Here is a 15,045-nt window from a genome sequence, read left to right on the forward strand (position 1 = left end):
GAGAGAGAGAGAGAGAGAGAGCGCACAAGCGAGAACGAGAAGCTGAGCGCAACTTGCAGTTCTCTGGTACAATTACCTCATTTCAGCTGAATGATTTAGTGAAGTGGAGAACAATGTTACAGGCTCAGGCCTGGGTTTGTAAGAGTATTAAGGAGTTTTAAGGATTCTCTTTTTATTCCAACAGATATGTGCCACCAGGAGCCAACTTGGCCACCAAGCTTTTCAAAACCCTCTTTGCTGTAACTAAACCTTCCAAACTACATTGGGCAAGTTGTGAGGTGATCAGAAAATGTCTATCAGAACATCCAGCCACTTCAAAACTGGGATTGCAGGAAAGAGCAAGAAGGTGAAACTGCGGGACGTCTTGTCAACAGACATGATTAGCCCCCCACTTGGGGATTTTTGCCACAGATCGCATATTGGCAAGAGTGGAGAGAGCGACACATTTGGTGACATGTCTTTCCTCCAGGGACAGCATGATCTCCTGTCAACCTTAGGTACATCAAAAGACCTAGAGGGTAGGGGGCCCCCAAAACCCCCTCGTCTACACCTGAAAGAGTCTTTCAATCTGGCCCATAGTGCGTCAGTCGATACTATGCCAGCCACTATCAAACCTACAAATAATCAACCAATTGCTGACTCAACCACCCTCCACCACAACCGATCAGGGGGCTCACATGAAGAGTTAGCCGATGGTCAGAAAGCCGATGAGAATCAGCAACAAACTGAAGATTTAGAAGCACAACAGTGCCCAACTGAGACTAAAGTTTATGAGTGTCCGTCAGACTCCATGTTTTCATTTAAGATAGATTTGGGACCTTCAATATTGGAAGATATTCTCAAAGTTATGGATAATTACAGATGCTAAGACTTCACATTTTGTTAGCTGCTGAAGAATGGCAGCAAATTAGGCAGAATAATGCCAACCTTCATTCAAAGTCTAACGACACCCTAACTCATCCAGTTGTCAAAGAAAGAAAAGTTTATTATTAATGAATATTTAGTAATAAGCAAGGCGGAAAATTGTAAGTAAACCTCATACAGTATCACATTCACATGACTCCAAACATTATGACACTTATCAATTGATCTGTGATAAAAAGGGCTAAGGGGAAAATCTCACAGGAATGAGGAGTTTGTAAGAGTGATGTGCTCTCGAGGGTCATCTGCATGGCAGCTTGCAAAGGTTTTCAAACTAGCACAAGCATTTTTAGCGCACTGTGATCTATATCTAATGCTCTTTTATTTCCCATACCCTGCCATAAGGTGGCAACTCATCATTCCCGAGCATCTGGAATTTAGCAAGAGGAAGCACAAGACAGTAGACGGGAAGTTTCATTTTCCAAATTGCTCCTCCTTCCACTTTATCCCTTTGCTAATGGCAGAACAGGCATAAGAATGGGAGAGGCCCATTTAGCCCCTGTGCCTTTCCCAACTACTGACTCAGACCATGACTGATAGGTATACTAACTCCACCTACCAATCTCTGATCTTCTCAATCTTAACATTCTGTGCAACAAAAGCCTGTCAACCTGAGATTGGACCTGCAGTTTCAATGGCATTCTTTAAGATAGAAGGAGATAAGAAAGATGGAAGTTGCATATTTCCACTACCTTTGCATGAAAAAAAAGCTTCCTGACATCACCTTTGAACAACCTCGCTCTAACTTCAACTTTAGTTGTATACCTGTTCTTCTGGATTCCCCCAAACAGACTGGAAATAGACAGCTCAACTGCATCACCGTTTAATCTGGTACACTCTCAAGTCAAGCTTACACAATCTGTTCTCTAAATGTAATCCTTTTAAATCAAGCAGGGCATGTTTTGTTAAGGAAAACCAGGTTCTGTTATCTGCAGTGCACTGAAGTAGTTGACACTATGCACCCTACGAAAAAGCACTGATCTATTTCTAACACAAAACATCACAAATTTTTTTTTTTTACACAATGATGTGAATTACACAGGAACAAGAGGAGGTCATTCAGCACTCAAATAAAAGCAAAATGCTCGCTATGCTGGAGATTTGAAATAAAAACAGAAAATGCTGCAATGACTCAACAGGTCTGGCAGCACCTAAGGAGAGAGAAACAGCTAATGGTTTGAGTCCAATATGAATCTTCATCCTTGAAATGTTAACTCCATTTCTGTCTCTTCTCTGGCGCTACCAGTCTTTCTCTAGCATTCCCCATTCATTCCTCAAGACTGTTTTGAATAGTTAATCAGATCCTGGCTAATCTATTTCTCATCTCCATTTATCCCTTGGTGGCCACACGGCTGATCTGCATCAACTTCAATTTATCAACTGTTGGCCCTTTACCTTAACAAAGTTACAGTGAGCGGAGTCATGAAAATTTAAATTATTCCAGCATTTTGATGGGCAGAAAGAATATTTCCAGGTTTCTACCAACCTTCATGTGAACAATTTCTACCTGAGCTCACTCTGGAATGGGATAACTCCCTTTGGAATATGGGTACATCAGAACTGATGTACTAAAAAGTCCAAGGTCCACCTTGTTTTATCATCCCAATACATACAGTAATAACGGGAGTAATTGACCCGAGTAATCAATCGATCATTAAGACAAAGACACATGATTAGAAAACCCAGTGGTGACAAACATTGGAAATTATAGGTCAATAGAACCTGCTGTGTAGTTGTCATATCTCAGATTGCCTGTATTCCCAAAATATTACTTCCTGAAAGAAAACCCCTGCTTTCTATCTGCCTTGATCTTCCCTAGAATCTGAATGCACAGGTTGATCACCCTATATTTACCCTTTTCAAGGTAGGCCCTTCCTCTGGTTCTACAATTCTGAACAAGATGGAACAGCTGGTCATACTCTGGATTTATCTAAGAGCCTTTGTAATCCTAAATCTTCCAGAGAATATGGATAATTCAAACAATCCAATTCCTCCAGCTCCTCAAATCATTCTGGATTCCCGTTCCCATGTTATTTCAATCACTGCAATAGCCTTTCTGAACTGGAGTGACAGACCTATACACAGCAGTCCAAGCATAATTGCAACAATTTAATATGTGGCAAGACTACTTCACCATTTCAGCTTTATTGCAATAACCTCATTTTTACAAGCAAACACATGAATCATTTTCATTTTTCATGCATGTTGGTTTCTTTCTATTTAAGTAATATTTGCTGGACTTTCTTTTGTCCCGTTATGCAGCCTTTCTCACTGCCCGACATTTAATTTAATCTGGCACCTGTTTGCCCAGTTTCTCTAACAGTTTATTGTATTCAGCTTTGATATCTACTAGTTCATGAATTTTGTATTATCTGCTAGAATTAAGACATAACAACAAGAGCAGGAGTAGGTAATTCAGCCCTTCGAACCTGCTCTGCCATTTGATATGATCGTGGCTGATCTCATCTCAGCTCAACTCCAATTTCCTACCTGCTCTCCATAATCTTTCAACCCATTACTAATTAAAAAAACGATTTCACCACTAGAGGAAACAGCTTGCTTCTTTAAATATTCTTCACAATTCACCTGTTGTTTAACCTTCACAATGTCTCATTTGGCTTTGTATCAAAATACAAGCGTTATAAATAGTGACACACTACACCTTTGCCACTAAAATGTTGGTGAAGCATTCACCTCAGGCTGTATTCGCTGTGAGAAACACTCAACACAGCAGCTACAGATGATATCACCCTAAACTCGTCTACAATATTTGTACTTTCTTATACAAATTGAGAGCAATTGTTTCCCAAATCGAAGCTTACTGCACTAAAAGTAGCACAGTGGTAGCATGGATATGAAATTGGCTAAGGGACAGAAAGCAGAGACTCGTTGTGAACAGAGCTGATATACAGTGGTGTTCCTCCATTTTGGATACGTAATAAGCTGATCATCACTTCAAAGTTGGGCAGATGATAGAAAATTTGAAAACATTTCAATGACTGGTAAACTTCAGGAGGACACAGACAAGCTGGTGAAATAGACCAAAATGGGATGCAATTCAATTAGAGAATTATGAAATGATACATTTTGGTTGAATGAATAAGCAGAAGCAATTTAAACAAATTTTATAGTGGGCTCAGGATCAGAGCCACCTGGGATTTAAGTATAGATATCTTTGAAGTAGATGTCGAGATGGTTGTTAAAAACGACGTATGGAGTCTTTGGTTTTATGAGTAGAAAATCTCTGGTGAAACCCTACTTAGAGACTGAGGCCAACTTTAGACATCAGAGTTTTGGAAGGATGTCAAAGATGAAGAGAAAATTGAGCACAATATTACTAAAGGTAAGGGAATCTGATTCACAGAAGTTGGTGTTGATCGCCTTAGAGTAGAACAGGATAAGAGAAGACTTAGTACAGCCATTCTTTGAAAACAGTTAATAGGGAGAAACTATTCCCAGTGGCAGAGGAGCTGTAACCAGACTTCACAGGCTTAAGGAAATTGGCTAAAAGAAACAACAGTGAAATGGGGAGTTTTTTTTAATACAACACGTTAGAACGGCCTGGAATGCACTACTTCACCAGTTTGATGTAACTATCAAAAGAATAAACACTTGAAAGTAGAGAAAACGGCAACACAATGGGAGAAACAAAATAGGGACCGGCTCCAGTACAATGGCGCAAGTGGCCAGCCTTTGTACAATGACATCTATGGTTCAATTAAATATTCAAAAAGACAACTTGGGCAGCATGATCAGTTTCTTCTGCCTTGTACATTTGGTATGCAAAGTTTTGAGTTGATTCACAATGAGATATAGAGGTGTGGTTTCATCTGAACTCCCATACTACTTTAAACCAATAAATCTTATTGTAGCATTTGAAATACAGGTCGCTCTGCTATAACGTGTATTTCACCAGCGCGAATTGGTTATAATGAGATTGACGAATTGTGGACATTGTTTGGAAAACGTGAACTTTCTGCTGAACGAGTATAGGGATTTTCTATTCCTGTTTTTCTACTGCGTGATTTTCTATAGCACAAGATTACAGAGGAACACAACTGTCACGTTATAGCAGAACAACCTGTACCTTTCTCCTCTTCACCTTTATAGCTGTGTATAAATTTCATTTATGTAGGGTGACAATACTTTTGATGAAACATATTTTGATTTATTCATGTATAAGGTCTGTCTGGATTTAGACGCTATGCTAATCTTCATGAAGTTGCAAATAAACAGTGGTATTATAGACAGAGGTGCACAGAGTGTGTAATATACAAGAGTCATAGATCTACATCTACAGAATCTCACTATCAACCTCTTGGTCACTCCCTGAAAAAAACAGAGGGAACCAAATGATGTGGAACATCCTTTGAGACCACAGAATTTATTTACATTACACAGATGTACAAAAATCGAAAGAACTTGTATAATAAATACTGAGCACATTTGTGATCAGTGATTTTGAGCAAGCAAGACTCATCACCAAAGTGAAACTGTGTCAAATACTAGCATAAAATCCAGTGAGGATGCTACTCTTACAATGAGCAGGTTAAAAACCTTTACATTCCAGACAAAATGGAATTGAAAAGGAATGCATGAAGCCATCATAATTAATTTGCCAGAAACACGAAATGAAGGACAAAAGCACATTCACTAAAGACAGAAGTTCAAAAGGTTCAAGACAAAAGGTGCTTTACTTCACAAGAGCGGTCAGGAAGTATTACATTGATGTTTTAGGACAATGAGAGGACTTGGGAGCTCTGAGGAAGGAACGTTAAGATTGGGAGGCAGTGCAAGGAGTGAAACAAAAGAATGTCCATTTGAAAATCAAACCAGGTTTCCAAAGGTTTCACCAACTTATAAGACACTTAATGAGTGCTCTAAGTATCACATGTATGGATCTGACTTCTCAAGCCACTGAAGTATATAAACCTGATAACATTGAACAGACAGTCTTACAAATACAAATTCTGAGGGTACTTGCATGTTGACATCAGTTCTCACACTTGTTCCAAAAATACTCCTTGATTGAGCTTTTACAAGTTCAGAAATAGATTTTGTTCTCCATATATTAAATAAATGTTTGAGCTGATGTCAATGTGGATCCAACAGAAGAGGTTCAAATGCCAGCATTGTCCAATTTACCTTAATAGAGACAGTCCAAACTAAATTACTGAAAGGCAATGAAAACAATACTGACCCACTCTCACTACCTAGCAGAGAACACGGAATTGTGATCAGAAATGAGTGAATTCCTCCCACCTCCACCATTGATTTGGATGTCTAGGCATATGGAATAAAGGCAGCTGAATAGAGTTATGGCATTGTTTAGTATGATTAATAATCTGCTAATGGTAGATCAGGCAGGATTCTTACACTCCTTAGGCTCAGACATTAAAACCAACTATTGGCTCCTTCCAGGACTTTTTTTTTTAAACTTTGCAATTTCAGGTATAGAAGAGCATTCTGGGCTGCTAAGTCTGTGATAATGATACTCAGTTATGATAATGTGATTTAAAGAAGACACTGCATTTAGTCAGGATTCAAAATATTAACATTTCTAGAATTCAGATGTCAAATCGTTATTTATCTGTGGGTAATTAGGTTCAGTGGGAACATCTCAAAAAGAAACGATGCACTTTTATTGAATCAGAGGTGACCTTTTTTCTCTTATGGACCTGACAGCTCTTTGGTACGCAATCTGAGCAGCTTTCCACAAATGCGCTTATGTAGCAAACATTAAGAGGCTATTCAAGCACATCACAACAAAGTACAGTGCTGTTCTCATCCCACACATTCACATTTTCTTCACGGGTCATTGTACAGCAATCTGGGCCATGAAACTGCTCGATTTCATCCCTGTCCACCTCAGCATACTGGCAAGGCCAACTCCAACAAGCCTGCAGAGATCTGCTAATTTAGCATGGAGCTGAAATGAAGAGAGGGATGACCTTAGTTCAGAAAATCAGGATGTAGAAATGGACTGGGTAGAGATGAGGGATGACAAAGGCAAGAAGTCACTTGTTGGCCCCTAACAGTGACAACACAATAGATGGGGCAACCAAGGAAGAAATAATGCGAGTTTCTAAAAAAAGAGTACAGCAATTATCATGGGAGGTTTTCAAATAGATCTAAACTGCAAAAATCCAAATGATAAATGACAAAATTCATAGAATATTTTTGGGCAAGTTGCTAAGAACAGCATGTTCTGGCAACAAGCAGAGAGCAAGCTATGCTGCATCTGGCATGGATCAACAAGGTCAGGTTAATTGATGAATTCATAGTGGAAGTGCCCCTCAGCAATTGTGATCATTATATGATTGAATTTTACAGACAGTTTCAGAGAGAGAAGACTGGATATTAAACTAAGCATTTAAGCTTAAATAAGAGCAGCATAAGAGCATAAAAGCAGAGCTTCCTCACATGAACCTGCAATTTAGATTAATGGACAAGTTAATAGAGACATATTGGCGGATGTTTGAGGAGATATTTTGGAATGAACAGAATTTATCCAATAACAAATAAAAGTTTTAAAGGGAGGATAACTCTCTATTGTTAGCTAAAAAGATTATTTTAAACTTGAGGAAAAAGCATACAATTATGCAAAAATGGGTGTCAGGTTAGATGATTGAACAGAATATGAAAAACAGTAAAGAATGACTCAAAGGTTAAAAATAAATGAGTAAAAATTAAGAGTATGACAGAAAGCTAGCTAAAAATACAAAGACAGATATTAAGAGTTTCCATAGATGTTTAATAAAGAAAAGGGTTATCAAAGTAAGACTGATAAAGAGAAGTCTGGAGAATTAAAATGGCAAATAAGATGATGACAGACGAATTGAACAGGCATTTTGCATCTTCTTCACTTTAAACAATACAAGTGACATCTCAGTAATATCTCAGATGTCATAATCAGGCTACAAAAGGATGAAAATATATCTGAGTGAGTGAGCAAAGATTTGGGAAATGAAATATAATGTAGGAAAATATGAAGTTGTCCATTTTGGCAGGAACCTGTGGAAGTAGATTTAAATCTACCAGAGAAGTCGCACTTAGCAAACTGTTGGAAACAGTGGGTCATAATGTCTGCAGGTCCTGATGGTTTTCATCTTATGGGCTTAAAAGAAGTGGTTAGTAACAAAGCTGGTGCATTGATTTTAACTTTTCAAAATTGACTTGATTCGGGAAAGGTGCAATTAGATTGAAAAATAGCCAAAATTAATACATTCAAAAAAAGAGAGAAACCAAAAAACAGGAAAGTGTAGACCAGGTAGCTTAACATCGATCACAAGTAAAACACTAGAAGTTTCTATTAAATTCAACATAATCAGTCAGAGTCAACATGATTTTGTGAAAGGGAGATGTGTTGAATCAATTTATTGGAGTTCTATTAAGTAGTAACATATACTATCAGTGTACAATGTACTTAAACTTTCATAAGGTGTTTGTTAAAGTGGTACATCAAAAGGTTGCAACAGAAGATAAAAGCTCATGATATAGGCAGTAACATATTAGCATGGGCTGAAGCTTGGAAAGCTGACAGGAAAGAGGCAGGAGGCATTTACTGGTCGGCAAGATACAATGAATGGAAGCAATGCTGGGGCCTCAACCATTTACAATGTATATAAATACTTGAAAGAAGGAGCCAAAAGATATGGCTTGCCAATGGTACAAATTAGGGTGGAAAGTAAGTTGTGAAGCAGTTGAGAGGACGTTACAAAAGAATGCAAATAACTGAGGATCTGGCAAATGGACTATAATGTGCAAAAGTACAGAATTGCCCATTTTGACAGGAAGTAACATTTCCTTTAAACTGCATGTGCAGCCGCTCCAATTTTCCATGCACAGCGATTGGTACAGGCACTCCGATCACAGCAGAGACTTCTGTTTCTGGGAGTCACTGCTGTGCATGGGCTTCAGAGGCCTGAGCTTTCGCTGAGAAAATTAGCAGGAGCACTATCAGTAGCAATAAAACAAAAGCACACTATCTCAATTGTGAGAAATTGTAGAGCTCTGGGTGTTCAAATACATGAATTGTAAAAAGGTTAGTGTGCAGATACAAGTAATTAGCAAGGTTAACACAACATTATCATTTATTGTGAGGGGAACTGAATACAAAAGGTGGCAGGTACGTAGTTATATGGGGTAATTAAGAATAAACCATATTGCTGTGGGTCTAATCACATGCTGGCCACACCAGGTAAGGACAGATTTTCTGCCCAAAAGGACATGAGTGAACTAGATTAAGTTTTACAATTACTGAAACTGGCTTTATATTTATAATTAAATTCAAATTCCATTAGCCACCACAATGATATTTGAACTCCTGCCTCTAGAGATTGAACCTGGACTTCTAGAAGAATCCAGTGTAATTACTACCTGCTACCATCTATACCTATTATGGGTGTGTTGAAATTGGGGTGCATAAATAAAACTGAACTGTTCTAGGATTCACTGTGTAGCTATTAAAGCAGTACTTAACTTTCCAAAATACTAGCTTATGAAAAGAAAGGGAAAACTTATGTAAGGCAGAGGTCACAATGCCCAAGACTAGCATCAGCAATTCATCTGGCGTCAAACGCACCCCATTATCAGTTTGTTGGTTTTGAAAATAAGCTTAAAAAGCATGATCAACAAACCCACAAATGAAGGCAGGCAAGGGGACGATGATCATCCAATAAGATGACTGGCTATCCCATGGCCATTGGCCAAAATGGTTCGGACACAGAGAAAGTAACCTTTCCCTAGAAATGACATAGCAATAAGTGACAGGCCTAGAGAGAGGAGTACTCAGGATAGAAGGCCCCAGGATAGGCCCACAGGGGCTAGGCCAATTCCACACTGAAAAACACACTGGGGGCCAATGAAATTAGAGAAGCTGGAAAAGCTGCACAAGGTCTAAGATAGTTAAGAAGTCAGATTCCATGCTGGAATATCTTTGCCAGGGCGAAGTCAAATCTTCTCTGGAGGATCTGCACAGGAAACAAGAAAAGAAACACAGAGTGGAGTTTCTCCTAAACAGCAGTTCTCAGCAAGCAGGCCTTATAGGCAGCTGTCTTCATTGAACAGTCTTCACTTGGCAGATGGAAGACAGATCAGAAGGAGAGGAGGAAGACCCAAGGAAGAGCTCCCTAACAACTCGCCTAGAGAGCAAGATGCTGTCCCTACTGCTTTAACAAGACAGAAACATTCTGTGTCAACAGCCTATTTGTCCCCAGTATGTGAACAATCCCCAATTGTTACAGTTGTAAGCTGTATCGTACCTAAACTACTGCTGCTTAACAACCTCAATAAACTACCAGAAAATTGCTAACACATCCTTGACTGCTTAATTGTGATCACAAACCCCTAAACACAACTGTTATAAACAATACTAAACTATCCCATTGTGGTGCTATCATCCCACAAAAATAATTTTCCAGAGACATTTTTGTCAAGCATAATTCTCTTCTCTGTAAGATTGTGTTCTGCAGCTATTCATAACAAAAACCACCTCGGTTTCTGACATTTGACTTGTATTTCTATTTTATTTATAGATGGGGTCAATACCACAGATGCAGAGCTTATAGTGCAGTACACTGAAAATATTACACAATTCCTATCAATCTGATTCAGCCCTTTCAACTCAATTTTTTGAAAAGAGCAATCTCGGATATTTATGGTGATGCTGAAGCGCTTTGATTTACAGATCTGCTGATACCAGGGATAGAAGGTTAGAATGGCAAATAGGTATGGTAATGGTTCAAAGTTTTTTTTTTCTATAGCAGATTGGCGTTACTAAACTAAACAAGGTTTTTGAGTAGGGTTCCTTAACCTGCTGTGAAATGATTTGATTTACAGAGAGCTAGAAGCATCTCATTAAATAATTTAAGGATCCAAAATGTTTATACAACTGGTATATATTCAACAGACCACGTTTTGAAGAGAATATTTGGTTATAGTTCGATCTAAATGACACAGCACCTACTGCAAGTTCTGAGCGACCTCAGAGCCTGCCACAGCACACTGAGAACCTCTACTGGTATATAAGCTGTCACTGCAGCCCACCACTCAATCCTGCAGTTTATTTTGGTCCAACCTAATAAATAACCATCTGTGTAAATTTGGATACAAAGATTGTTTCTCCCATGCATGTAACTTGCTTTCCCTTCCTCCATAAGTATCAAGAAAACAGTCATAATAGGACATGGGATCAGAGTTTCCAATGCCAACAGTGGCGAAAGTTGAGGGATCGACCACTTTAGGATCTGTCGAGACACCTTGACATATGTAATTGCTCCAGTGGACTGATCTGCACTGGCCAGACATCCCATAATGTCTCCTGCACTGATTTGTGTCAGAAACCTGGATACATGCTATTTACCTTGGATATTTAACCTGGAAGCATTACAATGTTTAATCTCTGCTGTAATTCAGTGATTCAAAGATTAACTCAACCATTCACCACACACCTAGCCTGTGACACCTCCAACCATCCCTCACCTACATATCTAGATACTCTGAATCCCACCACCCTATATTTCAATTGTAATCCATGACTCAGCCCCCCTTGGGAATACCCAGAATACCCAGCCTAGGCACCCTCAACCTAATGGCATCCCACTGAAAACCTCTGAATGCAGCAGCTGATGTTGTAAGTATGGTCTGTGGCCTTGTTCTGTTCTTCTTTACCTGTGGGTGGATGCACTGAGGCATCAAGAGAAGGGCTGTTTGGGCAGATTGTAACTCCACCCTGTCAAGACCCTTCAGGATCTTGTGTGTCACTCTCCAGTATATACAGACCCAGTCTGTCCAACCCTTCATTGAAGGCAACACACCCATTCCAGTTATTAGTCCAGTAACCCTTCGCTGAACCGCTTCCAACACATTTACACCCTTCCTTAAATAAGGAGATCAATACTATACACAGTATGCCCGACGTGATTTCACCAATGCCCTGTTTAACTGTTTAATTATTTCTCTATTTTTGTATTTGATTCCTCTCGCAACAAGCAATTACATTCTATTAGCATATCTAATTACTTACTATGCCTGCATACTAACCCTTTGCAATGCATGCAGAAGGACACCCTAAGATCCCTCTGCATTTCAGAACACTGTAATCTCTCACCATAAATCATCTAGTTTATTCTCCCTGCCACAACTTCACATTTTTCCACATTGTTCTCCATTTGTCAGATACTTGACCAGTCACTTGATCTATCTGTATCCTTTTGTAGCCTCTTTATGACCTCTTCACAACTACTATCTCTGTGTCATCAGTAAATTTAGCAACTGTACCTTTGGTCCCTTAATCTGAACCATTTATAAAACTTGTTCAAAGTTGAAGCCTAAGTGCTGGCTTCTGTGGCTCACCATTTGTCCAACTTGCCAACCAGAAAATGAACCATTTCAGCCTACTCTATTTCCTGTTAGCTAGCTAATCTTCTTTCCATGCCAATACATTACACACTACATAATGGATTTTTACTTTCTACAACAAACGTTGAATTGGCATCACGTTCAAATGTCTTCTGGAAATCCAAATGCAGTATGACCCTTTATCCACACCATGTTACTTCCTCAAAGAACGCCAATAAATTGTTCAAACACAATTTCCCTTTCACAAAACTAGGTTAACCTACTCTGACTCCCTTGAACACTTTTCTAAGTGGGCCATTATAATTGATTTAATAATAGCTTCTAACATTTTCTCTGTGACAGATATGAAATTAACTGGCCTGTAGTTGCCTGCTTTCTGTCCATCTCCCTTGTTTGAAGAAAGCAGTTATGTTCGCTGTTTCCCAACCATATGGTACCTTCCCCAAATCTTACGAGATTGTGAAATCGGGTTCCAATTGTACAGTTACATGGAATATCTCTCCCAGGCATTTTTGTCATAGTTGTCTGGTTCAAAGTCCTATTAACATTTGTTCTGCAGCTGGTGAATTGCTGTGTTACAAATTATTTAAGTGCTCACACAACACTTCAGCTGAAAAATATATAAAGTAAACATCCCCCGACTCCTTAGCATCTTACGGAACAACAGCACAAACATTGTACTGGTTTTGCCAGACAACAGCTCACAGTAGGTTTGATGACGTCCATTGAACGGAGCACAAAACTGCAAATACAAACTCCCACAGTGACTAAGCTGGTAAAACTACGCATTTAATAGACTTAAGTCAGCCCTAGCTCAGTGGGTAACTCATTGTCCTCTAGAGTCAAAAGCTCATCAATTTACGCAACTGAATACCCGAATCCATGAGGCAAACAGCAGTAGACAAAGGTCAAAGTGATCAACACACAAGCACAGGCTTTCACGATGGATGTTGTCACACGGTCTAACTGCAGAGGATTTCGCAATTAAGCTGCAAACAATGGCCACGCACAACCAATTCAGAAGTGTGTAATCAGCACCAGGAATCTGGACAGATTTTCTGCTTAAATTAAGAACATCAACATCAGATCAAACTGAAAATCAAAGCTGGAATCTTCTCACTTGTGTAACTCTGCCAATATTTTGAACAAAGTCCATCATAAAGCTCACCAGTTGGAAATTTCCTCCTTCAGCTATCAACTATTGTTTCATGGATAACAGTCTTGCATCTGGATTGAAAGGCTACAGGCTCAAATCCCAAATTGGGATTGACTAGTTGTGGGATCTAGCTGTGCAAAACTAGATTGCTGGGTTTCCTACATTACAATAATGGTTACTATTCCGAAATAATCATTGTCAGCAAATCACTTCGGAAGTTTCTGAGGGCGTGAATAGCATTGCATTAAACCGTCTTTTGACAATGAACTCGATATCAGGGAGGTAAATGGCAGCCCACTGAGATTCCACACATTAAATATAATCATGAAAGAGTTTGGGTATCAGAGATTCCATGCAATGAAAGTGAACAGAGAAGGTTTGACCCAGTGAAATCACGAACAACTTGGGAATACATAAGAAGCGACCTGGACAATGGGATGGAAAGTGATCTGTCTGAAGGTATATAAAGTTGTCCTCTACAAGTGCACAGCCCTTGGCTGTTCTTTGCAGGAAGGCAGGTAGGTACAATTCTGTCTCCAGTCAAAGATTAGTAACAACAAAACAATAAGCAAAACAAGACTCTGTTTCTGAACTGGATTGTAAAAATGCTTCAGGATGCTTAATCACTTTCAGAAAAGAATTCCAAAAATAACACTGGTCCTTTAGTATTTCTGGAGATGAACACTGTGTGGCAACTCAAAGTGAATTTAAGCTGGCACACTTTCAGCCTTTTGAGAAGGGAAGCCCATTGAAGTCCTTCCTGCAGATAAGTTACACCTTGGGATTACTGCCCCAAAAACCAATGATCCAGTACATTGTATGCTTCAGTGCTGAGAAATTCTCCTTCGGAAGTTGGAATCAGCTGCTGTCTGCACAATCTTTGTTGATAACTTTAGTTCAGTAGCTGAAAAGGAGCAAACCTGAGGAGATGGTGTTCCAAATGAACCTTTGGCTCATTTGCCTTTGAGTAGACAATTAGCCAAGTGATTTTTGAAATCTACTAGCAAATCCATTCTCATTACACAACTATTACATGATTGAGGGAGAAAGTGAGGACTGCAGATGCTGGAGATCAGAGCTGAAAATGTGTTGCTGGAAAAACGCAGCAGTTCAGGCAGCATCCAAGGAGCAGGAGAATCGACGTTTCAGGCATGAGCCCTTCTTCAGGAATCAGCTCTATTACATGCCTGAGTCAAGAGTGTGGTGCTGGAAAAGCACAACAGGTCAGGCAGCATCAGAGGAGCAGGAGAATCAACGTTTCGGGCAAAAGCCCTTCATCAGGAATGAGGATGGGAGCCTCAGGGGTGGAGAGATAAATGGGAGGGGAGTGGGGCTGAGGGGAAGGTAGCTGAGAGTACAATAGGTGGATGGAGATGGGGGTAAAGGTTGGACGGGAGGGTGGAGCGGATAGGTGGGAAGGAAGATGGACAGATGGGATGGGTCATGAGGGCAGTGCTGAGCTGGAAGGTTGGAACTGGGGTAAGGTGGGGGGAGTGGAAATGAAAACTGGTGAAATCAACATTGATGCTGTGGGGTTGGAGGGTCCTGAGGCAGAAGATGAGGCACTCTTCCTCCAGGCGTCGAGTGGTAAGGGAATGGCGATGAAG

General features: G+C 39.7%; 2 protein-coding genes across 5 annotated transcripts in view; one reads left to right on the forward strand and one right to left on the reverse strand.

Moving 5' to 3' along the window:
* LOC122553847 (cdc42 effector protein 2-like) overlaps positions 1–1,257 on the forward strand; it is a 12,978-nt gene extending 11,721 nt beyond the window's left edge. For all 4 annotated transcript variants that reach the window (XM_043698257.1, XM_043698259.1, XM_043698258.1 and 1 more), the window contains exon 2: positions 185–1,257. In XM_043698257.1, coding sequence (XP_043554192.1) covers positions 290–868 — 579 coding nt within the window. In that variant the 5' untranslated portion in view covers positions 185–289 and the 3' untranslated portion in view covers positions 869–1,257. The remainder of the gene's footprint in view (positions 1–184) is intronic.
* dnajc17 (DnaJ (Hsp40) homolog, subfamily C, member 17) overlaps positions 1–15,045 on the reverse strand; it is a 163,231-nt gene that overhangs the window by 40,402 nt on the left and 107,784 nt on the right. The gene's annotated exons all lie outside the window — the stretch shown is intronic.

The sequence above is a fragment of the Chiloscyllium plagiosum genome, chromosome 10, assembly GCF_004010195.1.
Source record: "Chiloscyllium plagiosum isolate BGI_BamShark_2017 chromosome 10, ASM401019v2, whole genome shotgun sequence".
Taxonomy (NCBI): domain Eukaryota; kingdom Metazoa; phylum Chordata; class Chondrichthyes; order Orectolobiformes; family Hemiscylliidae; genus Chiloscyllium; species Chiloscyllium plagiosum.